Below are 26,813 nucleotides of genomic sequence, written 5' to 3' on the forward strand. Positions count from 1 at the left end.
TTGACTTGGTGGTAGTTGTTCCATGAGACACGACTCTCAGGATTCTGACAAAGAAGCTGTTGTAATTGTGACTTTTTGTTGCATCAAATATCACAACAGTAGTTAAAAATACTTGAACATTTGATAAAAGGGATTTCAAAATTAATTATGGCTTTCTGGTGTTTTTAACATGTTTTGACAAGCATAATTTTCTGTCAGCAACAGACTTGTTTAAATCCCCTGTCCTGGTTTTGGCTGGGATAGAGTTAATTTTCTCCCTGGTAGCTGGTATAGAGCTGTGTTTTTGATTTAGTATGAAAATAATGTTGATAACTCACTCATGCTTTAGTTGTTGCTGAACAGGGCTTACACCAGTCAAGGACTTCTTAGCTTCTCAAGCTCTGCCAGGTGCACAAGAAGCTGGGAGGGGTCACAGCCAGGACAGCTGACCCCAACTGGCCAAAGGGGTATTCCATACTATGTAACATCACGCTCAGTATATAAACTGGAGGGGGAGTTGGCTGGGGGCAGTGATCGCTGCTCAGGGACTGGCTGGGCACCAGTCGGCAGGTGGTGAGTGATTGAATTGTGCATCACTTGCTTTGTATATTATTATTAATAGTAGTATTATTACTACTACTACTATTTTACTTTATTTCCATTATTAAACTGTTCTTATCTCAACCTGTGGGTTTTCTCACTTTTACTCTTCTGATTCTCTCCCTCATCCCACTGGGGGCAGTTGGGGAGTGAGCAAGTGGCTGTGTGGGGCTCAGTTGCTGGCTACGGTTAAACCATGACATCGACCTCCATATTTTGGAAGTTCTACTATGTCGTGCTTGCTTCTGAGTAGATTAAGTGTATCCATGTGGTTAGAAATAGAAGCAGTTTGTTCCTTCTTACCTGGGATGATATTTATGATAATTTTCATAGCCAGAGCAAGAACTGGCCATAACCAGTTAATATAATAAATTAATAAGTTGATATTGTACTTGACTCATGTGTGAGGGGATACACTGCTTCTTCAGGAAAAGAAGGATCTGTCTCCATCATAAAATTTGGTTGGTGGTCTGAGAGATTAGTTAGGTGGTAGGTGTGCAGTTTGCTTTGCTTTCCCCTTATACATAGAATTAATCCATTTCCAAAGACTTTGCGGTCTTTACTTAGCTCTGCAGGATAAATAGAAATTGGCTGGAGAGTGGTGGTGGGGTTTTTTGTTTGTTTGTTTGTTTCTGTTTAGCAATAATGAAACTTGGAAGAAGCAGTTTAGTGCAAGTTCTCAGGAGTTTTTGCAGTTTGGTTTCATGCTGTTCCAAACTGTCTCTTTTTAGATGCTTTTTATTCTTGACCTCACTTGGCCCTCTTCCCTCCAAAACGTTGTTTCTGACTCCTATCCTAAAGTACCTGAAAGCTGTGGAGCCAGAGCATCTTCTGACAGGGGGCTTGAATGAAGCATGTAGGGCTCCCCTTTTAGCTCCTGTGCAGGGATTTCCTTCCTGTGGAAACCAAGGTGTTGGGGAAGGAGCTCACCCTGAAGTGGGGTTGGGGCATTGGCAGTGAGCCCACTAGATCTGCACATCTCTGCTTCCCCATATCAGCACAGGGTTTCATGGCTGTCTCAGTATTTCAAGGCTGGTGCTAGCCCAGTACTCTTCACAGTCCTGGTCCATGGGGGCATGTCCTGGCTGCCGGCTGCCTCCACGGCAGCATGAGCCCTGGAAGCATGCCATGCTGTATTTTCTTTGGAAGAAAACCCCAGTACACCAGGAGGATATGAGCCAGATCTCCTAGTCTGCGGGTGAAACATAGATGCGTGATGCACAAGATCATCTTAATTTTCCACATACTTGAGTTTTCATGGGAATGCCACTGCAACCCAACAGAGGTAATGTTACTACATGGCAGAAAAAAACAAAACAGAACAAAACAAAAATCACTGTGGAAATGTGGGGGAGAATGCAGATAGTATTTTTGCCCAAAAGTAAGTCAGACCCTGGGGACCTGATAAGCAAACCTTCAAAAATAGTTTGGGGGAGGGGGGATTGTTATGGTGCAGGGAAAGTCTAAAGGAGTAGCATCCAGTCTGAATCATTGGATAGTTTCATGGTCGGGTTTAAAAATAATTGACATGAACAATTAGGTTGCAGAAATATGGAACCTAGGGGTTTTTTTTATTGTAGCTAGTGTGACTGCAAAATTAAGTTTGGACTTGCTCAGCATAGCTTGTCATGTGTACACACCAACATCCCATCTGTGTCAGTGGTTTCGGTAAGTGACTAATTGGTACAAGCACAGCACTCTCAGCGTGACTTTGAAGAGTGCAGGATTCTTTCTCAGGCTATGTCTTACCGTACTACGTAGAGCACGTGCAGGCTATGTATATGTGTGCTGCTTTGTGCCTCAGTTGTATGTGTCAGTGCCCCAGAATTCACCATTAGCTGTGCCACAAGTGGAGCTGCTCTCTTTTAAAAATATCTGCAGTTGTTACGGCTATAAAATAACCTTGGAAATATGAACCCCCCCAAACTGATGGAGGGAGTCCGCGGGGAGTCCGAGGTAGTGCCTCTGAGAAATAAATTGCCATTTATTTCACTCAGGGCCCTGTGGGGTCTACACTTCAGCACTCACGGAATTGTCTTTTTTTCCAGATTGCCACAAAATTCAGTGCTGTGCCATGGCAAACTGTGATTTTTGCTGTAGCATGGTTTGTTAAGCCAGCTTGCAGTTGCTCCTTGCTTCTCTGGTTTCACTGCAGAGCAAGGCTAAACATGGTCCTGTGGCTGCCCACGTGGCATTTCAGGGGGCTCTTGGTGGGCACCTGTAGCCGAAGCTTCAACTGTGTGGAGGGCAGTGCAGTGGCTGGACTGGAGTCGCAAAGAGGTACAGTGCTGAAGCTGTGACCAAGGCCTGGCTCTTTTCCTAGCTCTTCAAGTAGGGAAAAGAAAAAAGAGCAGAGAAGTGGAGCCAAGCCCCTTTGAGACCTCTTGCCCTGCAAAATCACAGATGTGCTGGAAATAATTTCATGTAGTAAGTTATGGATTTTACATCAACAAATTGTTTCAGCTGTGTGCTTCAGTCACATTTGGTATTGTTCTGTCTCTGTGTACACAAAGTGAAGCTGTGGGTTTATAGACAAGCACATATGCATACATACATAGAGAGATACACTCACACACCCTCTACATCTATGCAAGTGTGTGTGTGTGTGTGTATATATATATATGTATAGACGCACACACACACACTGTGTGAGCAGAACTGTTTAAACCAGTCATCAAGGTCAATTGAGGATAGGTCTTGCAGGCAGCAGCCCGACAGGTCAACTTTTGGCTGTCCTGCACTGGTCTGTTCTGTCTGTGTTCCTAATCAGTAGTTGAAAAAGCCTCATATTCGCTGTTATGATGGTCACACTTTTGAATCTGAAAGACTCATAGATAGAAGTTGCTCCTGCTTCACTGGAGCCCCGCAGTCACCTGAAGGGCAAGTGTTGCTGGGGCAGAAAGCCCTGACTTTTATCTGTGAAGGAATAAGTGGTGTGTAGATGATTACAGTAAAAACAAGCAAGGTTAGACTAGCAAGGATTTGACATATGTAGTGCTCGTTGATGTTAACAAAAATAACTTTGTGTTCAGGCCTCACCGTCATAAGAAGTTGAACTTCTTTGTATACTCAGTCAACCCACTGGAGTTGTTCTAAGCATGTAGTCTGCCTAAATGCAGTATTTGGGGATATGACAGATATCGTAAGTTGTTTTTAACAGACATTTTAATTGCTCAGTATTATTGCAGCATGTTCCATTTCCTAATGATGGGCTGAAGCCAGAGGTGCATCATTCTATTTGGTATGCTTTTAAAATTGACCATGTTTTTTGTTTTTATCTCTCTGATTTATCCAACAGGGTGGGCTGAGTGCCCAAGCTTTTGTTCGCATTGAGATAGAAGATATTAATGATAATCAACCTGTTTTTGAACAAGCTGTCTATGTGACGAGCATCAGCGGTCACACGCAGCCAGGAACAGAGATCATCAATGTTGTTGCCACAGACAGAGATTCAGGAATATATGGCGTTGTTACATACGAACTGGTCCCAGGAGAATTTTCTTCTTTCTTCACCGTGGATACATCCACAGGTACTGTGTGAGTTTATGATTGAGAAAGGCTAAAATTATACAACATGTATCTTCTCCTTGTTGATGCTTTTTTATCTGGAGTCAGGTCATACAGTTGAAACTTAAATTCTGCTGGAAAGTAATTCTAAAGGAAGATGGAGGATTTAGATTTAACATGAAGCCTTTGGATTCACTGGAATAAACAGGAGAATGGGAAACATAGTACTTGCCAGTACAATACAGGACAAGCGGTATGCCACTTATCCACCATTTTCAGCTGTAAATCTGAAATAATCAAAACGTTATTTTTTACAATAATATCTGAATTCCCGACATGTTTAGGTCTTACTCTTGAGGAGCAATAAAAGACCCTTCGAGATGCTTGTCCTTTCATTTCATGTCTGTTTCTGTCCTAATCTTCTTTCCCCATGCTGTGCTAGAGTAAGTCCCCATTCTGCTCACAGCCTTACAATATCCAGCTGCCTCCCTGTTTGACTCAATGATTAGCTTTGTAAATATCTTTCTGCCTTTTACTTCCTGATGTGACTCTTCATCCTTCTGGTTTCTGGAGAGAGGTTCAATGAAGGAGTGACAATGGGAGCAAGAAAACAACTATGGCAAAAGCAAATCTGGGTGAATTTTTTCAAAGACAGGTTGAATCTCACAAATGATTGAATTATTTTTCCCATTGGCCACAAAGAAGACTCTGTAGTCTGCTTTCTAACTTTAAAATAGTTATCAAGGTCAGCTGGAAAGAACATGAGCAGTGTATCTACAAGTGTCTGCAAGTCTTTCAGGGAGTGGTTAACTAAATGGCAGGCAGGTATCATTTTACTTAAGAGCCAGCCCTTGCATATGAATGTGTCCTGATCAATGGATTTGCTTCATGATGGTCATGGCACAGGGGATGATTTTATGTGTTTTAAGAATTTTTATCTGTCTCAAGAATTAAGAATGTGTGTATAAGTTAGCTGTTTGGCATACAAAATGTTGCAAGGCTCTATTCTTTTGGAATGGTGCCTATTTTCACTTTCTTACATGGTCCCCAAAATATTCTGATGAACAGAAGAAACTAATCTTCTTAGGAAGTCGGTCTGCTTGTCTTGGCTATTTCAGACTTTATTTAACGGTGGACTCTTAACTGCCTGTCAAATCAGATTCTTTGGGGCATAACTGATGCCAAAACTATATAGGTCAATCAATAATTAGGGAGCTGGATCTCCACAGGCATTTAACTGGTCATCTTAAAACTGCCCCAGCAGGCTTGTCAGAGAGCCCCTGTGGATCCTGCTAGCCGCACTGGCTTTGCAGCGGTCCTCTCTTTTGAAAAGCTGCTTCTTTGGATTGTGACCTTTTGGCTTTTTTTTTCCAGTTTTGGCACTTTGTATAGGAAAAGTGTCATGCTTAATCATGAAGACCATGGAAGTTTATAAGTTACTATTATCTTGTGGATCTATCATGGTATTTTATCAAAGGCAGACTAAATTCAGGGTGAAGTTGCTTGAGGTCATTACTGCTGACATTTCATGATGAGAAGTGCATTTAGGTCAGAGACACTGTTCCCAACATGATAGTACTTGGAATCTGATTGCACTTAATCAGGTCTCCTGGGTAATTCACCAGGTCAGGCTCTGCCTAATTTTAACTTACTAATATTAATGGGTGTGCAGGGTTTTTCTTCTGAAGAATATACTTTTTCCTTTTATATTCTTCCACATGTACCTACAATAGGACTTATGCTCAGTCACTGGCGAGCAGCATGATTTTTAAACTCTTAGCATTATAAACAAAATAAACATTAAAATTGCCAATTTATCACACAGGAGTTTTGCATCTTTGCAGGTTAAATAGCTCTGAAAGCTGTTCTATATTCAGGGGGAGATGAAACAAGTGGCTTACTGTTAGGGCACAGAGATTTTGAGATCTTCCTCCCCACTACTTGTTAGGACAGTCACATTTTCCAGTTTTAGTCGTGCTAAAGCTGTCTCTGTGCTCTGATATATGGCCTAATTTAGATGTGTCTCTTTGAAGGTTATGTGAGGGACTTCAGTTATGTGGGCTGCATTTTGTGAACAGAAGGCAATGGACAAGTATGATAAGAAACAGGAATTCTTTCGGGGGGGGGGAGAATCCCCAAATCCATAAGCCAAACAAAATCATATTACAGTTTTGGTCTTTGTTTTTCTGGTCTTGTGGATGTGCAGTCTGTTACTGATCTGCAGTTTTTCCTGTTCATAGTATGGCATTTTCTGGTTTATCTGTTCTTTTCATTATTGGAGGACCTAAAAGGAGGCACAGCAAGGATGTTGGAGTCTTCTGTGAATTTGCCTTCCTGATAAGTTTTATTTTTTAAATTATTCATTTTTCTCACTGATAGAACATTTAGAAAGGAGGAATGAAAATCAGTGCATTAGTCTTTTTGACTTACTATGTTCATTATAGCCCTTAACATTATATGTAGAAGTGGACAGAGATATTTTCAGTATTATGAGATTTAAATTAATTAGTAGCTAACAGTTTGTCACATTACATGACAGTTAATGCTGTTCTCCATGGCATATGAAATTTCTATTTTATGGTATCTAGATTGTGAATCTGAAAAATTTATCTCACTGTGGTTTTCTTTGGGGGTGTTTTTGGAGTGCTGCATTTAAATGTAAAATACTCACTAAATATTCACTTTTTTCCCCCCACTCCCCTTTTCATTTTTAAAAGAGAAATTGATAAAGTAAGAAAATAAAAACTAACCTGAGTTCTTCACTGCTATGGCTTGCTTCTGGCTGTTGCATTGTTAAAGCAATTGTATGGATGTATCAGGAAAGCTTTTAGCTTTGCATAGTGAGCTGTGTTCACAGTACAGGATATCATACTGGCTGGTCAACCGCTGCTTGTGTAGAATATCTCAGTGGTGCTTTTGATACATAGATATTATGAGCTCGAGCCACATCCAAGCTCCTTGAAGAAGCTCCATCTTTTGTTTCAAGCACTGTGACATGTGGATGTTGTATATAGATAAATTCAATGGGAGTGGGAAGGAAGAGCCTTTCATTGAGCAGATAGATATTCCATTAAAAAGTTTTTTGAATTCTAAACAAGTATTTATTAGTGGTATTTGTTTGCTGTTTTAGTGTTTAGATACTGCATTTGTTTGTGATATGCTTTTATACTTGTAAATAACATTTATTGTATTTCCCTTTGAGGAAAAATGGAAATGAAGTATTTTTCATTTGATTGATGATCAACTGTCCACAAGAAAAACCACTTTAAGAACTGTGTAACTAGAAAAATGTATGGATAGGGAACTGTAAACCAGTTCCTCTGCTAGTTCGTGACTCTGTCTATCGTTTGTTTCTAGTGTTGGTGTAAACAACATCTTGGCTTCATTATGTTTCCTTTTGTAGATATCCGAACCATGCATGATCTATGAACAGCACTTGTGAACTGATTAGAACAGAGCAAGTTGAAGAGCTTTTCTGGCTAAGAAACTGTTTGAGCTATGTTTGTTTATTTTCCCATCGTTACCTAACAAGCTATCCAAAAGACAGTGTATATGTAGTTATGGCTGAGTAGGCAATTAAAAATGTAAGTCACAGGATACAATCACAAGTGTGGCAGAAAACCTGTGCAGTACTTAACTGTAAGACTTTGGGATTATCAATTGAATTCATCAATTTTCATTAGGTTTACAAACATTAATATTTTCCTTCACCCAAGGGCATATAATTATTTTTTCCATTGATCTTAGTGATACCATTCTTGAGAGCTGGATAAGAAGATGGTTATCATCTTACTGTAGCCCTGGTTCAAGGAAGCTGTTTCAAATCAACAAAATTAATAATAGTCTTTTGAAATTATTTTTGGCCAGTGCAACTTCATGTGTCAGTCTTCAGGTAAATGGTCTGTTCATATTCTTAGAACAAGTCCCCTAGCTAGTCACTGTGTGCAGAGAAAACTCTCGTGAAGGCTAAGTAAAAGGCAGTAGCCATTAATTTATGTTTATTTGAAGGTATTAGTGATTTAAACCTGGTCGGTAAAGGATGCAGAGAAAGTAGATTTAACATGGGGTACATTACAGCAGTATAAGCATTTAACTTAGTTTCTCCATTTCTTTCTTGAGACCATATAAGATATTTAGGATTGTGTTTCTTTGAATCCTGACTAAATGCCTGAAACATAGGCTGTGACTATCCTCCTTTGTATTTTACTGAGAATGTTTCTGTGAGGAATTTGGAGATCTTCCCATTGACTTGAAGATACTTGGACCAACCTTTTGTCATAATACCACCTGATAACTTATTTATGTCAAAAAATACATACTGAGTACAACAGACAGGAGTTGTTTACAAGAGCTGGTCAGTAGTTTAGCATTAAATAATGCTTTTCAGCACAAAGTACAGCTTTTGCAAAATGAGCATTCTTTTGAGGAGATTTTGGCTTGCTGAAAATTCATGAATTTCCTTTAAGATGCAGTCTGATTTCTTTTTATCTGAAGAGCGTAGGGCATCATGTGACTAAAATGTACTGGAAGAGATGTAGAAAATTCTAGGAGCTGGAGATGAATAAAAGGAGGAATACATCTGAAGGACATGTAGATTTAAGAACATAAGAATTTTTAACTGAATCGGCCAAAAGGCAGATATAGGTCCAGTATCTTGTCTCCTTAGCAGTGCTTGGTGGTGGATGCAAAAGGAGGGGTTAAGAGTAGAGCTTGTGCAGAATGGTCCCTCCACTGGTATATTTTTCTTGTTTTGGCAGCGTGCAATTTAGTGCTGTACTGCTTCCATTACTGTACTGTGGCACCATATGAAAAATGCAATTTAATGTCAAACTGACTTAAAATAAACTTTTTTATTTGGTTTAGAGCACCAGAATAGATTCATTCCAGCTATGGATGTTGACAAGTTTTGTGTTATTGAAGAAAATGGCAATGTTGTTGTTCAACAGTCACATCTTAGGAGTTTTTTATTTAATGAAAAAATTTTGCTTTATTTTTATTACAGTACAGGTTGAAAACAAAAGTTGAAATACCAAAATTTCTTTTTGGGGAAAAAAAAAATCCAAAATTTGCTTAACTCCATTTATTATACAATGTTTAATATATAGCAGATTGTAATACGCATCAAAGTAAAATGGGATGCATCCTTTCTAAAGAAAACAAGGCCATTTTATGATGATTAATGATGTTTTCTTATAGTATTGTAGGAAAAAATAGTTTATTTTTAAACCACTTTTGGCATTTTCATACAGCATGTAGTACATTTGCCAAACATATGAAGAGGTTCACATAAATAACATTTAAAATTAGGAGTGTTTTATTTTGGAACATTTTGAGGCCACTTGTTTTTAAAACTGCAGTTTCTTCAATTACTGTTTTTCTGATCTTTCATATGAAATTGATAGCATATTCAGAATGCTGCAAATCAGAGGAATATGTCTGAGACGTTGGTTTAGCTCACTAAGTTTTCACCTTTGAAGAATTCTGTTGGAGTTAAGTCATGAAGGAAAAATTAGTGGCCTCAGCTGAGTGATTTGTGGACATTTACATTCTCACCGAGATCTTATCTAATGAGAAATCTAACATAAAGAATATCAGAAACAGTGTATTCTCCTTGGTGCACACAAAATTTGCTGTAGTAAGTGTCAGAGTACGGATTTTGGCCCTGAAAGAAAGCTGTGTAGCAGAACAACATGAAAAAATATCCATAGTGCCAGCTCTTAATGTATGTGTCTCTTTTTTTCCTTTTAAGAATAAAATCCAGTAGAATCGACCATCTACAAAGAGAAAAATTCCTACAAGCTGTGTACCAAAAACTCAACCATGCAGTGGTGGGGTGACATGTACTTGACCTTCATTGTGCATGATACAATACAAAGTATTTACAAAAATACTATCGCTTGCCCCTGTTTCATGTAGTTAAGACAATGTCAGATCTCAGAAACAGAATAACCCACCAGATGAGACACAGAGCAAAATCCCGTGGCATTACACAGAAGATGTGGGCTGATAACAAGAAAACTGGAGAAAAGGAAAAATTATGCCCAAACCTCCTGTTTTGGAGGGGAGGAATAATGGGAGATTTGTAGAGTAAAGGTCAGGCAATCAACACCTTTCTCTGACAGAGACTGTATGGGTCTCCCCATACAGCATAGATCTACAGATATACTTAACGTACTTCATGTTCGTAGTTAACCTAAAGAAAAGAAGAAAGCAGCAGGTCGCACAGAGAGAGCAGATGATCTTGGCAAAATGCCTTCACACTGTTGGACTGTTAAAATGAACGTAGTAGGGGAGTGTATGTAGTAGAAAACCAGTTTGTTAGTATTGAGATGAGCATCTGGAATGTTTCATAACGCTCTTAATGTAAGAACAGCAAATGTATCTTATTGGGCTTATATTAGGCTTTATTCTGTATCTGTGCTGGAAACATGCATCTTTTGGTACAGAACCTTCAAAGAAATGTCATCGACTACCATGGTAGTCAAGTTTTGTTACCAAGTTGTGCATTGAGTTACTTTTGGATCTGCAAGCTGGCAGCTTGACTGAAAAGGTCCTTGTTTAAAAAGATGTTTTTGGAAACTTCACTAAACTAAGCAAGTAAAGGTGACATGGTGGGATGGTGAGGCAGTGCTGGAGCTGTGTAGATTGCATGGGGAAGGCTCTGCCTTTGTCTTTGAAAACACAGCAGTTCACTGAGCCGGAGTCCTGCCCACTTATTGGTGCATGCTTTGATTTTTGGTGTGGGTTTTTTTAAAAATTGTGGTTTATGTGGAAGCATTCTCTTTGTATGCAGTCAGATAACAAAGATACTCTGAGTTACTATTATGTCAGATTAAAGGAAACATAACAAGGCAGAATCAGAGGAAATATCCCTGCAACAGCAAATTATATCTCTTTATATGCTGCTTTACTGACAAATTAGCGTGTTGTTGCATTTTTTTTCTATTAGGGAAGAATTATTTAATCATGTAATAGTACAATGAAGAGAAAGCTACATCAAAGTAATGCTTGTTTCTTCTGTATTAAGTTTAGTATTGCTGTCCTATGGTGAGTCATAAACCTTTGTTGTGCTAACATTAGCCTTGTACTAAGCAAACAGAAAACCCTGGTTCCAGGTGCCTCTGTACAACAGGTACGAGTCTTTGGATGTGGAAGACCAGTCAATGGGTGTTGTGGATGGCAGTCCATCTACACCAAAGGTGTTGCCAAGGTCAGAAAGGCCTACACCCTGTATCATGACCACCTCCACAAGGAAGAAAAGACAGGTTACAGTTGTAGGCAACTTCCTTCTGAGGGGAACAGAGGGTCCAATATGCCAGACAGACCCTCCTCTTAGGGAATTCTGCTGCCTTCCTGGGACCCAAATTACGAACATCACTAGGAAACTTCCTAGCCTGATACAGCCCTCAGACTATTACCCATTACTGCTCCTCCATGTGGATGGCGATGAAGCTGCAACACGTAGTTCAAGGGCAATCAAAAGAGACTTCAGCTCTTTGGGACAGTTCATAAGGGGATCTGGAGCACAGGTGAGCTGTAGGCAATTCTTAAGTCAGGTAATAGACAACCCTACCAGAGAGGATGCGATACTGGATGTGTTGGTCACCAATGCAAGTTAGCTAATTGGTGACATCAAGATTGGAGGCAGCCTGGGCTGCAGAGATCATGCACTGATGGAGTTCACAGCCCTGAGTGATATGGGTCAGGCGAAGAAGTAAATTCAGGACCCTGAATTTTAGGAAAGCAAAATTCCAGCTCTTCAAGAAGTTAGGAAACTGCCCTCAGGGGGGAGGGAGCAGAACAGAGCTGGCAGATCTTTAAGGATGCTTTTCCACAGGGCGCAAGAGGTCTTCATATCTGCTTGGGAAGATCATGGAACAGATCCTCCTAGAAACTGTGCTAAGGCATATGGAGTACAGGGAAGTAATTTCAGACAGCCAGCATGGCTTTACCAAGGGCAAGTCCTGCCAAACCAACCTAATGGCCTTCTACGATGGAGTGACTGCATCAGTGGACAAGGGAAGAGCTACAAATGTTTTCTATCTGGACTTCTGTAAAACCTTTGACATGGTCCCCCACAACATCCTTCTGTCTAAATTGGAGAGATATGAATCTGATGGATGGACCGTTTGGTGGGTTAGGAACTGGTTGGATGGTTGCATCAGAGGGCAGTGGTCAGTGGGTCTCCAGATGGAGATCGGTAACAAGTGGAGTCCCTCAGGGGTCCATACTGGGACCAGTGCTGTTTAATGTCTTCATCAATGACATAGACAGTAGGATTGAGTGCACACTCAGGAATTTTGCAGGTGACACCAAGCTGAGTAGTGCAGTTGACGTGCCAGAAGGATGGGACGTCATCCAAAGAGACCTGGACAAGCTGGAGAGGTGGGCCTGTGTGAACCTCATGAGGTTCAACAAGGCCAAGTGCAAGGTCGTGTATCTGGGTCAGGGTAACCCCTGGAATCAACACAAGGAGGATGGAGGGATTGAGAGCAGCCTTATGGAGAAGGAGTTGGGGTTACTGGTGAATGAAAAGCTGGACATGAGCTGATAATGTGAACTGGCAGCCCAGGCGGCCAATCGTATCATGGGCTGCATCAAAAGAAGTGTGGCCAGCAGGTTGAGGGAGGTGATTCTGCCCCTCTGCTCTGGTGAGACCCCACCTGCAGTACTGCATCCGCTCTGGAGCCCTCAGCACAGGAAAGACCTGGACCTGTTGGAGTGGGTCCAGAGGAGGGCCACAAAAATGATCAGAGGGCTGGGGCACCTCTCCTGTGAGGAGAGGCTGAGAGAGTTGGGCTTTTTCAGCCTGGAGAAAAGAAGGCTGTGGGGACACCTGATTGCAGCCTTTCAGTACTTAAAGGAGGCTTATAAGAAAAAACAGGGACAAACTTTTTAGCAGGGCCTGTTGCAATAGGAGAAGGGGTAATGGTTTTAAATTAAAAGAGGTTAGATTTAGACTGGATATATGGAAGAAACTTTTTACAATGAGGGTGGTGAGACACTGGAATGGGTTGCCCAGAGATGGAAACATTCAAGGTCAGGCTGGACGGGGCTCTGAGCAACCTGATCTAGTTAAGGGTGTCCCTGCTCACTGCAGGGGTGTTGGGCGAGATGACCTTTAAAGGTCCCTTCCAACCCAAACTACCCTATGATTCTATATGATGTTTATAGTAGATTGAAATAGTGAGACAGCAATGGATTAACATGACAATCTGTCTGTTCAGTTTCTCCAGGTTTCTTTTAATATGTACTGTAATTGGAGTTTTTAGGAGCAGATTTGACAGTATTCCAAAGAATATATAGTAAATACAGATTTATTGACAATTTGAGGGGTTTTTATATTGAAATCTAAAATGAGAGGAAAATGATCAAGCAAAATGTTTCATTTGACTTGAATGATAAAAATAAGGGAAACGAAGCAATAGATTCACCAAGTAAGCGAGGAACTGAATTCCCTAACATTTTAGCGATTGCTAAATGAGTTTAGCACAAAAATTTGCTAGAGAGGGGCCACTGTTGAAAGCATTCCCAGTGCAGGGGTGTGAGGCTTCTGTGAAGTACAAATGTAAATGGGAGATTGATATAAGTTGAATCAGTTATTTACTACAAAAATATTAAAATACTGAATGCTTTCAAACTTGTAACAGTCCTCTTATTCACTGAAACTCAAAACAGTGTTTGTGCCATCAAGATTAAGCTTTTAAAGCCTTTTCTATAAGCTGAAGCTGTGCGTATTACCGCAGGTAGACTGTAAATAGCAATGTAATTCCTCATTAATTCTTTCCTTTCCCCTGACAGTTATTAAACCAGCTCTTCAAACAGTGCGTTTTGCGGAGTGTTGTTATGGTTACCATCAAGAATGCAGCTGCACTAAAAAAGGTGCATTTTAAATACAGGTAAATTGCTAAAACTGGAACCTAAATGCAATGCTAAGATTAGGGGATGGGCAATGAGTCAGATAAAGCTAAACAGAAATGTCAAGCAGAAACACTATTGTTCTTCCCTAGGAGAGTGCTGGTTTTAATGTTAATGCAAAGTCTGGGCTCCCTATTGCATCCATCTCTGGCAGGATCACCCTGTCTATGCCCATCCTGAATATTTTTCCGACACAAAAAAGCGCATAAAGCTGTACGTGTGCCTCTGTGCTGAGAAGCTGGTGCGCTAGGTTGGGTGAGACATGCTCTGAGCAGGTCGGTGGGGCAGCACTGACCTACACAGTATTAAACAGCAGGTCCAGTGGCCAGCTTTGAAGGTGAATTTGGGTGATGAACTGTATGTACCTTTTTGCCATCTGCTTACTGTCTGAGCTGTGTGTCAAGTCGTGCCAGCTGACCTGTCCTAGGATATTTGCTGAAGAAATGCTGCTGTCATTTAAATTTGTTAGGGTGTTTGGTTTTGTGTTCTTAGGGGACATTATTGATGGTTATTGATTTTTATTCCTCTTGCCATTCTAAAGTTGAATTTTTATTTCATGAACAATGAGAAAATATGAGAAGCTATTTCAATGATTTCTACGTAATCCAGACTTTGTTACTTAAGTTAGTGCATCCTGATTTTTAGCTTTGTATCTGCAGTGCTTGACTAGTGGAAAATGTTTTGTTTACCTATGAAGGGCTATAAATGTAGCGCTGTTTTTTCCTTTGCTTACATGAGGATCCTGTGGAAAAACAGATGGGTTTTCAAAGTGGTCAACAAGAAATCCTATTGGGATAACCAGTATTATTTCTGCCATACAAAAAGTGCTGTTGGTGAGTGAACCTACTTTGGTGATGTATGCTGTTGTAATGCTAGGACTGAATACAGGATCATGAAGATGAAGAAATATATTTTAAAAGAATTGTTATATGCGCGGCCCTGTCTCATGCCTTTAACTCTTGAGAAATGGCACTTAGCAGCTAACCCACCTGAGGAGTAGGGTGCATTTCCACAAAACTAAGACCAACAAAATCCCCTGAGAAATTTTGTCATTGCCAGAGGATTGTGGGTGCTGCAGTGTCCTGTCTTTCACTAATGCGTTTGCATGTTCTGGGCAAACATTGGCTTCATTTATCTTCCATTGTTGATAGGCACAAAGTGGAGAGCAAGAACTTCTTGGAAGTTAGTGCCCTAGCACGTACAGTGAGTGAGGAAGTATGAAGCAGCTCTAAGAGTTGACAGTCATGATTTCACCCTTCATTAGTACTAGCTCTCACTGTGCATTGAATCCCCAAAACTGTTACAATTTATGCTAGCCAGTAAGCACAGATTGTTCTGCAGCAAAACATCTGTAAATTCCAACGTGGCTATGCTGAGCTAACCTGCCCTGGAGCAAGAGCTGTTCCCAAAGTAGAGCCTGCAGTGGCAGTTGCTAACATGCAACCAGCACTGTAGATTGTGTCTAAAATGTGTATGCAAATCATGACAGGCAGTCTTTGGGTTGTGTTTTTGGCTTATAAAGGTTGGAATCTGCAGGCAGTTACACCCATGCAGATCTAGTCAAGAAAATCAGATTGCCAAGGTGTAAATGAGGCTGGATGTTAATGCTTCATCTGGTATGTAATTATATGATTGTTCAACTGTGAGGCAGAATTGATTCCAGCTCACTCTTGTGCAGAATGCGGAATTACCAGTGGTAAAATTTTCAAGGCACTGCAGTAATAAAAACGGTACATTTAAAAAATGGGAATTAAATGTTATTAAACGCAGCAGATAAGACTGTCCGTGTATATGGGGAGCCAAGCTGTAAGAAAGAAGATGGCATTTTTTACTCAGTGACTTCAACTTACAGTAGAACCACACTTGTGTCTCTGTGGTCCCCTGCTGGGAGCTTTAGTCTCAGTAAAACATTCCTCACAGAGGACCCATCTCATTATTCCCTTTCCATCATCAACTTTTCTAGAAACTGTTTTTCATAATGGAAGAATATATTTTGTACCACAGGAACCTAATTGCCTTTTAAGTTCTCTGAAGCCACAAATTGCAGGCTGCAAATGACTATGGTAATAACAATAACAAGCCACTGTCTTTTCTTAATTACAGAACAGGAGAGAAAGGAAAACTGTGACTCATCTTCAGCCTTATTTAGCAAGGCATACCTCTGAGTTCTGCACACCAAAGGTGTGACTTGCACAGCTAGTTCCTGCCATGTGCTTCTTGCAGTTAGCCCCATGTTTCTGCCTTTGCAATGTTGTACTAGGGAATCTCCTGCATCGTACTTTAGCAGATCAAATACACTTAGACAGGCTGCTCTGAGGTAGCTGGCAGCAACTTCTGACCCAAGCAGTCATGACTGTCCATTTTAGTCACAGTCTGGTGTTTTTCCCTAACCATATAGAAAGTAGGATCCCAGATGCTGCTTACTTCTACAGCTTCTTTCCCATCATATGGTGCCATAATAGAGCCTAATGTGGCGTGTTCCCCAACATATGGTAGAGCTGTCTGAAATGTCTGTATAGATTATATATCACCAGATGCAAAGCTAATGCCCAGTCCTACAAATGCTGAAAGAAACAGAATATATATAATTAAAAGTCAAACTGGGTTATAAAATTTCCTGCGTACTACAGTTTTGAGGCTGGAAGGAACCATATGGAAAACATACACTTTTTACTTGGAATCTGCCACTGTTCTTAGGGCGTCCCTTGGTCCTTCAAGAGAGGACTGAATTGGCGAGATATACTTGCCTGTTCCCTTCCCTCCCTAGGACACAGCAAAAGAATGAAGAGAGAAAGCAAAATCTTTTATCCATTTTCTTTTCTGTCTGCTTTCTGTAGCTGAACTGGCATGGACTGTGCTGTAAGCTGTCTAGGTCAGCAGAGAAGGAACTTTGGTTCTGAAATGGTTTTGTTCCACCAGGTCTTCAGAGTTCCTGGAGTGGAGCACTGTTTACTCCACCCTTTGCTAAGGGATGTTCTGAAGTCATTAGTTATTGCTTTGAGAGTAAGAATTTCAACATGATGCTTTTCTGTAGAAGTTTTCCCACTCTTCACATACATCTTAAAGGATCCAAAATGGGAATGAGATATTTTTTGCCTTGTCAATAGAAAAATACCCAATTGGTCAAGTTAGTAAAATACAGTCCATTTGATTGGTTTCATTTAATTGGACAGTGACAGTGTTTAAAATCCATGTTTATATGTTTAACCTCTGGAAAAAAAGGGTTAAACCCCTTTTTCCTTTGAGCTATAGTTGCTCAGATTACCTCAGGAAATGCCAAAATTTTATGTCCTTGGAAGACTACTTTGTTAAGCTCTCTAACCAAGTTGTAAAGCCCAATCATCAGAAGACAAAAAAGAAAAAAAAAAAAAGGCCAAAATAAGGTTGAATCTTGGAAGTGCATTGTTATTGGCATAGGAGCTGGATCAGCAATGAATTCTGAATCCATCTGTATCTCTACTGAGTTTTTACTGTGGTTTGTCACACTGGCATAAACGTCCTTTGTTGTTGGAGGAAAACATTCTTCCTTGATCCTGAAGACCCTTTGAATGCATTTTAAGCATGTCAAGACACAGTTTATTATTGTAACGTCCTGGCAGTATAATTGGAAAGTATACCGCATGCACATTTGAATATTTATAAGGATTTTATGTATTTTCCATTATTCTGCTTAAAAATGCATTATAGCAAATTAGAGTTGTGGCTTCACGCAAGATTTTGAGAAGATAAATTGTAGTTGAATCACGCACTGATTCTCTTAAGGCACTTAGAGTTAAATGTAATTGTTACCCTGTCTGACAAATAGGACCACTGAATGTCTGACTTGAATGCCAAACATTATCCCTACTAAACCTGTCTTGAGAGCCAGGAAATTACAAAGGTAACTCAAAGTTTAAAGGTTTGGTTTTTACTGAGCTGCTAGAGGTTTTGTATCTTCACCAGCTTCTACAAACAGCATAGGTGCTTTCTTAAAAATACCTGTTGGTATGTAGAGAATTGTCTCTATTAGTTGAATCACTTGAGTTTAGTGCAACCTTACTACTTAGCTCGCTGCAATTTTTGCATTTAGTATATATTTAGTTAAACTCAGTCATTACTAAGAAGAATTTTCTTGCGTTTTGTCACCTCTTGTCTCTGTTTTCATGTTGAAAACCTTACTTTACAAATAACAGTCCGTGTTGCAGAATCTGTGACCACCCAAATGTCTTAGAATATTGAGGGATTTTTGTTGTGTCAGAATAAGTGAAAGTGTTCTTCCTCCTGCTCAGTGATAGAGAAGATGCTGGAAAGGATAAGACAAAACAGTATTAATGCTCTCTAGGACATAATTATGTTTCCTTATTCCATCTTTTACCTGGCTGAAAGCACATGGTCTTTGCCTGTGTGCCTCAGGTTATAGTTTAATTATACAATTTGTGAACTAACAAATATACTGCGATCTGCTATATTGCTCTATGATTTAGTGTGCTCCCCTAAATTTTTAAGTATTCATGTTCACTTCATCTAGATGAGACATTTCAGAGTGCTGTAAAGGCAAATGATTTATTTGTGGGTTTATATCTCAATTTATAAATCCTTAATTTGCTTGCAAAGGACAATGAATAACTAACTGTCTCTCGTGGAACAATTAACAAGTATCAGTTTTGGATAGTTGTTGTGGACTGTTATGAACATCCCATAGAAAGCTATTGTCTTGGATTTAATTCTTACTGCTGAGGCTGAAGTCTTCACTTGAACAAAGCTTTCTCTGAAGTTCATACAAGCTTTTACTGCAGAAGAACATGGGACAGGATTCCTTCCATGCTCGTTCTTTGTATCCATACTACCATCTTAGGTAATAATAGTCAGATGTGGGTGTCTGTAGTAATATACAGAGTATTTGAAGATTGGGCATAATTATCTGATATTACTAAAGACTTATTTTAGCAGTCAGAAGAGAATGTATTTGGAGACAGGTAATCTCATTCATCAGAGTTAAAGGATGAAAAGTGTATTTATGTCGAGGAAGGCACATCCAAAGTACTGTATTTCTGGACATAGCATTGCATTTTCTTTTTAGAGAATTACTTATTTCATATAGTTTATCTAAAACATAATTTTTAGCAGCTTTCAAATTCAACAGATCTTGGAATTTACTATTAAAGGGTATTTTACCAGAAAGCTGTGATCAGACATCAGGTGATTGCTTCCCAGATACTTTCCGCAGAGCCTACTGCTCCTTAGATTTGTATTTTGGGGCTTCAACCCTGTTTGTGTGGATGTCTTATTTGGGGACTTTTCTATATACTTCCAGGAATTATTTACCTGATCTCAGCTCTTGGCCAGCTGACGCATTCTGCGCTCTTCCTGACTGTTTCTGCACGGGATGGGGGTGGCCTTCCCTCTGCCGCCAATGCAGCTGTCACAGTAAACATCCTTCAGACCGCTTCGGCCCCTGCCATATTTGAGAGATCCCGGTATACTTTTGCTGTTCCCGAAGATGCACCTGAAGACAGCCCTATCGGCACCGTAAAAGCCAGAGAGCCTCCAAGTAAGTTGCACTCCCAGTCAGAGATTACATTGCATTTTTGTTGTGACCATTAACTGGAAATATCTGCAGATATATATTTTTTAAACTTTCATATTATTCATTCAGTCTGTCGAGCATCAAATAGTATTTACTGTTGGTATTTACAGCAACTGGTGTAATCACTGCTGTATTGGGATGCTCTTTAGAACAGATGACATTCATGGTACTCTCCTTGGTGGTGCATGGGGATTGGCAACTGCCTCCATTTTCTTCCGGATAGATTTCTATAACTGCAAATGGGGAGATGGGAAGCGTGTTGTTAAAGTGTAAGGAAGGATCTGTGTGGCAGTGTGGCTTGTGTTAAAGCATTAGCCATGCAAGGCAAATCTCAGAGCAATACTCATGGTAAGAGAGTATTCAGAAGTTTCAGAGAATCTATATGAAGTGCTGCTGCTGCAAAAAAAAACCCCAACCCCCCACTCCCCCCAAAAAAACCCAGACAAACAAAATAACATCCCCCTGTCCTGAGAGCCATTTGGTTCCTTTTGCAGAGCAGTGGGAGCCATGAGTCCACGTACCAGCTTGATGATGGATCTATACATGTAAGGTGGTAGAGGCAGAGGTTTTATATAAGTCTGATAAGTCAGGTCCTCCTATTTTCTTCTTCTTGGAAGGACAGTGCATTGACCACTGTCATCAGGGTGAGGTAGCACCTGTAGAGTGGCCTTGGTAATAAGCCTGGACCTTTAGATAGCTTTTGTGTTAAGTAGCATCTGATGTATAAGGGTTACAGCAATGATCATCTGTGAACAGTAAGTTCAGTAAAATGCAGTTCTTTCAGGGAACCACCACCTGTTTCATTCCTTGCTATAGTGAATGCCTGTGTGTAATGAAATTATTCCCATAAGACTAATTTATAGGAGTGTTTTTTCTATATTTTAGATCAGGGAAAAACAAGAGGCTATTATGCTATTTTTCTCTATAGAGTTTTATCATACCAGTGAGATGAAAATCAAACGGTGCACAAGTGAACAAACGGTATACAGTCATATTTTACTGAAGGGCTCCAGGGACAGGAAGAAGGAAGCATAAAAAGCCCAAGAAAGTCAAACATATGTGTATCTTACATTTATTCCTCTGAATTTAACAGCATGCGTTCTTCACAGATGATCTTACCAATTTTCACGTTATCACTTTCATTTTTATTTTTTTTACTTTTTTTTGCTGTTGTTTCCATTTCTAGATTCTTTAGAAGTGGTTTCTTACAGAATTTCCTCTGGTGATCCACATGGAAGATTCTCTATTGACCCCCAGTTTGGTATCATCCGCTCCAAAAACCAGCTTGACCATGAAACTCAGTCTGTTGTGGTGCTCACCATTCAGTCACAGCTGGGTAACTCCCCTGTCTACAGTAGCACCCAGGTCAACATATCTGTGATAGATATTAATGACAACCCTCCTGTATTTCTTACCAAATCTGATAAGGTAACTATTTCACATACCCAGCCTCCTGGCACTACTGTCTACATTGCTCATGCAGAAGACAAAGACAGTGGCCTAAATGGGGCAATCAAATACAGTATTGCAAGCGAGCAGTCAAATGCATTTAGCATTGATCCAAGCCTTGGAGTGGTAAACCTCACCAGGACAATGTTTGCAGATAAGCAGCATGAATATACTCTACACATAGCAGCTGAAGACTGTGGAAGTCCTCCTCTGACTTCTTTGCTGATGTTGACGGTGATTATTGAAGAGCAGAAGATGGGCCCTACTTTGGTTTTTCAAAACTTGGTGTATCAAGTAGAAATTAGTGAAGCTACCTCTCCAGGTGCCCGAATCCTTCAGGTTCAAGCCCACTCACTTGATCCACACAGTGTTACCTCCAAGCTGATATATTCCTTGGAGCCTAGCACAGATTCTGTTGCATTTGGAATCAGCTCTGATACTGGCTGGATTTATCTTAGGAAACGTTTGAACTACGAATGTGCACAGATACTAAGTTTTAGAGCCCTGGTCAGCACCTCTGAGGATGAAAATCTCAGGCAAAATGCATGTACATCGGTTATAGTTAATGTCCTGGATGAAAATGATAATTCTCCCATGTTTACACATGAGAGCTACTTCTTTGAAATGGAGGAAAATCCAATTCCCAGGGGTGTGGTTGGCACGATTACCGCTATTGACAAAGACTCGGGAAGAAATGGACAACTTTCCTATTTCCTCTTGTCTGATGGAAAGTATTTCAAGATGAATTCCAACACAGGTAGCATTTTATTATTTGTAATCTGCCTAATATTGCTTTTGGAAAGCAGCCTTCCCTAAGGGAATGGAAGTGAAGTGTAAATCTTTCAGGAACTGCTGTGAATCTCTTGGGTTGGTATGTGAATATTCTAACTCAGAGCTTCACAATTTGGGGAATGAAATAAATCTAATACATGTTCATGAAGAATGAACTAACCCTTGGGACTTGATTTGTTCATTACTTCATTCTGGTCACTTGGTCATAAGTTTCAGTGTTTGTAACAATTTAAAAGAAAGAATTTTATGTTATAGCTTCAGTAGTTCAGATGAGTAACTTAATTTGCCGTGATCAAGTACAGTTGAAAAATACAGGTCGGACGTAAAAAACTGTAAAGGTACCTATGACATTTGACACTGACAGTGATTTAAAATATTTGTGAAAACTCCTGTAAGTTACATCAAAACTGAGTTCATGTTATACATGGCACAACAGAAATCACATTGGCCAAGAGAACTTTTTCATGGCACAGGGCATACTCTGCAGTGAATTCCAAATGCCTTGAGTAATAGGTACTAGGTCCACAGATCACAGCGTGGAGAGCCCAAAGGAAGGGAATCCTGCAAGGAACACAGGCACTGTAAATAATGCGGTTTAGCAAAATGATACATAGTGAGCAAAGATCTGCTGCTTAAAATTCCTGTTCCAGATGTCCTTTCCTCATGGGGAGTGAATAGGCTCTCCCAGAATTCCTCTGTATGAATCTCAAACTAAAATTGTCATTTCGAAGCAGGTTCCTGTTGAGTATGTTTATGGAAGTTTAAAGGCAAACAGAGTACTAGGAGTTAACCAAGAAGATCTTAAAATAATATGTGGTTATCCATGTGAAGGACTTTGGTCAACCGCAAATCTACAGCTATATTGAATATGGTTAAGTAGATGGAGAGAAGATTGGGTCAGATTTATTTACTGGGTTTGCTGGAATGTATAGGAAACGTAAGGGTTCCTGAGTAATGTACAGACATTGTGTTGAGAATTTTCTCACCCGGGGGCATAATAAAGGCCATTTGTCAGCAATTAAAACCCTGTGCTCATATATTATCTGTCCTGAAGTGTGGTGAAGAAAAGGCCAGATGGATTTCTTTGGAAGGTCAGCGCGTTCATTCGTACTGTTTTATACCTTTGCTCCGGGGCATCCACCATACAGTAAAGGATGTAATATGGTACTAAAGTACAAGTACAAATGGTGATTGACAGAACATTTCTATGGAATGGAGCTTGGAAAGCTGAAGTTTTAATGTCAGCAGTAAGGTGTATGAGAAGACATGTATCATTATTTCACGTTAAATTAAATGTATAATTGCATGTAGTAAGGTGAGTGCTTAGCGTATAGTAAATCTCTAACTCTCTTTCTCCTTCATTTTCTTTATCCATCAGGTGAAATCATAAACTGGGTTGCACTAGACCGTGAAAAACAAGCTCACCACCAGCTGACCGTGCTAGTGACCGATCACGGGTCACCGCGGCTCAATGCCACGACAGCAGTGTACATCACGGTGAGGGACCTCAACGACAACAAGCCCCTCTTCCCTCAGGCGGCCCTCGAGGGCGAGCTGCACCTCAAGGTGGGTGCTGCCGGCAGGATGCGCTGCCTTGCTCCGAGCACCACCCTGTGGTAGGAGCCCAAACCCCCGTGCTGTGAAACGGGAACAGTACGGCACCGCAATAACATAACCCGTTCTTAATTGAGGCTCGGGTATATTTGGGAATTTCAAAGTTTATCAAATGATTACACTTCTCCGCCTCGTATACTGTTAGATGCAAAGGATATACATGTATTAATTTTATTTATGTATGCAGTAGAATCTCAATTTTAATTTCTGACCTCTGAGTCTGCTGTACAGAAGATTTTTGAATTAGCAATACATGGAGACCATAACAGAGGATTGCTAGAACTGTTATATGTAACCATTTCCTGAAATGCTTTTTGCACTGACTGTAAATATTACTGAAATGGAAAAGAGAGGAACAGATGAACTCTTGTGTTATGGCAAGGAATTTATTTTAAGACTCACTGTTATCCATATATATTTGCAAATTATTTATAAACTGCTTGACAGGTTTTGGAAGGGCAGCCGTCAGGGACACTTATTACCACCGTCTTTGCAAAGGACTTTGATTCTGGAAACAATGGTGTTGTATTATATTCAATAGAACCAGGTAAGAATTTGAAGTGATATTCATAATTCATTGAAATAACTAGAGATTTAGAGGTGCCATATATACATACAGGATTTTATGTCTATTTTGTGTCTGTCAGAACAAAGGTCCCTGTGTAGATAGGAATCAGGACGATCATATGTCTTATGAAGTATCTAAGGAGGTGCAAGCAGCTACCTTTCCTCCCTTCCCCGTCTACCCCATCTTCCCAGGGGTTTGGTTGCTTGTGTGGCCAGCCAGAGAGCATTCAAACAGCACTCAGAAAAGATTAGGACCCTGATCTTGTACTGTACAGTTTAGTGTTTCGGTCAGTTGTTTAACATCTTAAAGGAAAGATGATCTCCCTTTTCCCATGACCAATTGAAAATTTTCCTGCTAAAAGAACGGTTCATGACAGTCTGAGACAGGGATCAGAAGGATCAGCAGATAATCTGGGCAAACAATGAGGCTTGTGCATTTTAGTGCATGTTTCACCCTTTGTTTAGCACTGTGTTAGCCTGACATAGCGTGGCCACTTAAAAACACTTCTCCTCTTTAGTTTTCCCCATAATTCCTACATGTAGTAGTTCACTCTTGAGGGGGGGTGAGCTATAGGATAGCAAGAGAGAACTCTCTCTGTAACCAGTGAGGAAAATGTGTCTGTTCCTCCTGCTTTGCTTCACTATTGGTTCAAAACAGCAAGAGGTGCCAAGAACAAAACTATTTCTTTTATTTTGGTACCTGCCCTATTCTACCAGCTTAATATAATCAATACCTTTTGAGCTTGGTATTTGTAGTCTATGGTAATTTGCACATAGAGCATACTGTTTCATCAGAGCAAGAACACGTTTCCAGTATTTCCATCCATTCAGTGCATTTCCTCAGGTGTTGTTTTCTGTGTAGGCAGAGCTCAAATGTGGGCTCAGTTGGTTTAAACTTGTTGCAGTTATTTGTCATGGCAGAGTAAAGAACAAAATACTGCAAAGCTACATTACTCCTCACTCTTTAAAGAACAAGGCAATCTGTAGCCTCTTCTTGCCAAGGCTGAAATTACCAAAAGATTCCTGTGGATTATGTTATACTGTGTCTTTATGTACCCTTTTGACTCCTGTGGAGTAATGGAAGGACTTTAAGATGCAAATCCACAAGGGCCAGAGAACTAACTCTACTCTCTTCCACCAAGAGAAGCTTAAAAAAATGAGATATTTAACAACTCTATTGAAAATTTTGCAGTTGAAATATATGTAGATAATAAAAAACCTGTAGGGTCAGTTTATGGCCATGCTATTATTCTCTTAATTTGGATACAAGTGACTGCCTGTTCCAGAGGGAATTGGAGAGAATCATGGACTTCTGCATTGTGGATAATAATGTTTTGCACAAAACGATCCCCCTTAAGAAAAAGAGAATGAGTTGTACCCTTTGTTTGAAGGGTGATGGCCAGGCAACATGGGAATTGTTTTTCAGGGGTCTGCCTGTCTATATATCTAACCATATCCCCTTCCTTCAAACAGCACATTGGATTTTCTTACTGGCTTCACTGTAGAGCCCCAGAGGGGAGTAAGATAGAGTTCAAATTATAAAAATGACTAGCAACACAAACTATGACTGGTCTTGCAAATGCTGTCTCTGGAAAGAACAAAAGGATAAAAACAGCAGCAAAAAAATACTAAAAGAGCCCTCCCAGCCTTGGAACTAGATATTTTCCTGATAAATAAATCCAGAAACAGCTGAGCTTCTCTGATACTAATTTTTGTTGTTGTTGTTAGTTGGCTCACAGCCTTTAACATCTGGTCTTCTATTTCATGGTGAAGTTCTGGCCTGGTTTATATTTAAAATAGTATTTTCTAGTTCTGGGACATTGTTCAGTACTAAAATATGAAGAAGAAATATGATCTGATTTACAGCCATATTTGTTAAACACAAAGACATCAGGTTAATTGGAGGACTGCACGCAGACCAGTGCCCTTTTCAACAGCTGAAGGACTGCCACAAGATTAAGAGTTATGAGTGTCAGTGTCAGCTGTTAAGCTTGTAAGAGTCACTGGTAATTTTTAATGTTCTTGAGACCTTAAAGAAATGCCAAGATAGCAGCAATAGATTAAGCTGTGCAGGAGGGCTAATGACAAATGCCAACAAATTACGTACGGAAAAAATCTGTAAAAGAACTACGAGGTTTACACAACAGATAAATCTTTGCCTTCAGAGGAGAAGTGTTTCCTTCAAAATGCCCCTCCCTTTTCCCAGAAAATCAAAACAAATCATCCTTAAACATTCATGTGTATGGAAATGCATGATCATTTGGCCATACCTCCACTTTTGTGTTATCACTGAAAGAGTAACCTAATTCAGAGGAAGGTGAATCCCAGCTATGTGTAGCATTCCTCCACTGGCAGTTGCAAAGTGATTTGTCTGGCCTCCTTTATGACTGTCAGTAGGTTATGGTACAGCATTTATAACAAAAACCAGTCTGTATTTATAGGGCATCATAAACTATTGCTTCATGCGTTAAGAGTAGCACTGGCAAAGTAGAGGCTTTTACAGTCATATTTGGAACAATTCTGTGGATACATTAGCACTTGACCACCAGGGTGCTAGGAGAAGCCTAGTTTACACTGCTAATGCACACGAATTGGCAAGTGTTGTACGTATGCTGTGGATAAGTACTCGATCTTCAGGGTGATTTGCAAGCAGCATGCAGGGAGCCTTCCTAGACTTAGAGGACTGTGTTTCTGCAGCAGCCCCGCGGTGTTCAAGCTCTTTAAAAGCCATGGAATTGCCTTAATTTTTTTCTGATAAGAGAAACAACTTTTCTTTCATCTCAAAGGAGAATGAGATGGCCAAGGCACTAAGTATTTTAAA

General features: G+C 40.1%; 1 protein-coding gene across 1 annotated transcript in view; it reads left to right on the plus strand.

The window, feature by feature from the left end:
* DCHS2 (dachsous cadherin-related 2) overlaps positions 1–26,813 on the plus strand; it is a gene marked incomplete at its 5' end in the record, with an annotated part of 75,556 nt that overhangs the window by 11,587 nt on the left and 37,156 nt on the right. Inside the window, 5 exon segments of the mRNA XM_035894856.1 lie at positions 3,878–4,109; positions 19,298–19,534; positions 20,757–21,776; positions 23,190–23,377; positions 23,873–23,972. Coding sequence (XP_035750749.1) covers positions 3,878–4,109; positions 19,298–19,534; positions 20,757–21,776; positions 23,190–23,377; positions 23,873–23,972 — 1,777 coding nt within the window.

Source organism: Egretta garzetta, unplaced genomic scaffold (genome assembly GCF_000687185.1).
Source record: "Egretta garzetta isolate BGI_Z169 unplaced genomic scaffold, ASM68718v1 scaffold810, whole genome shotgun sequence".
NCBI lineage: Eukaryota > Metazoa > Chordata > Aves > Pelecaniformes > Ardeidae > Egretta > Egretta garzetta.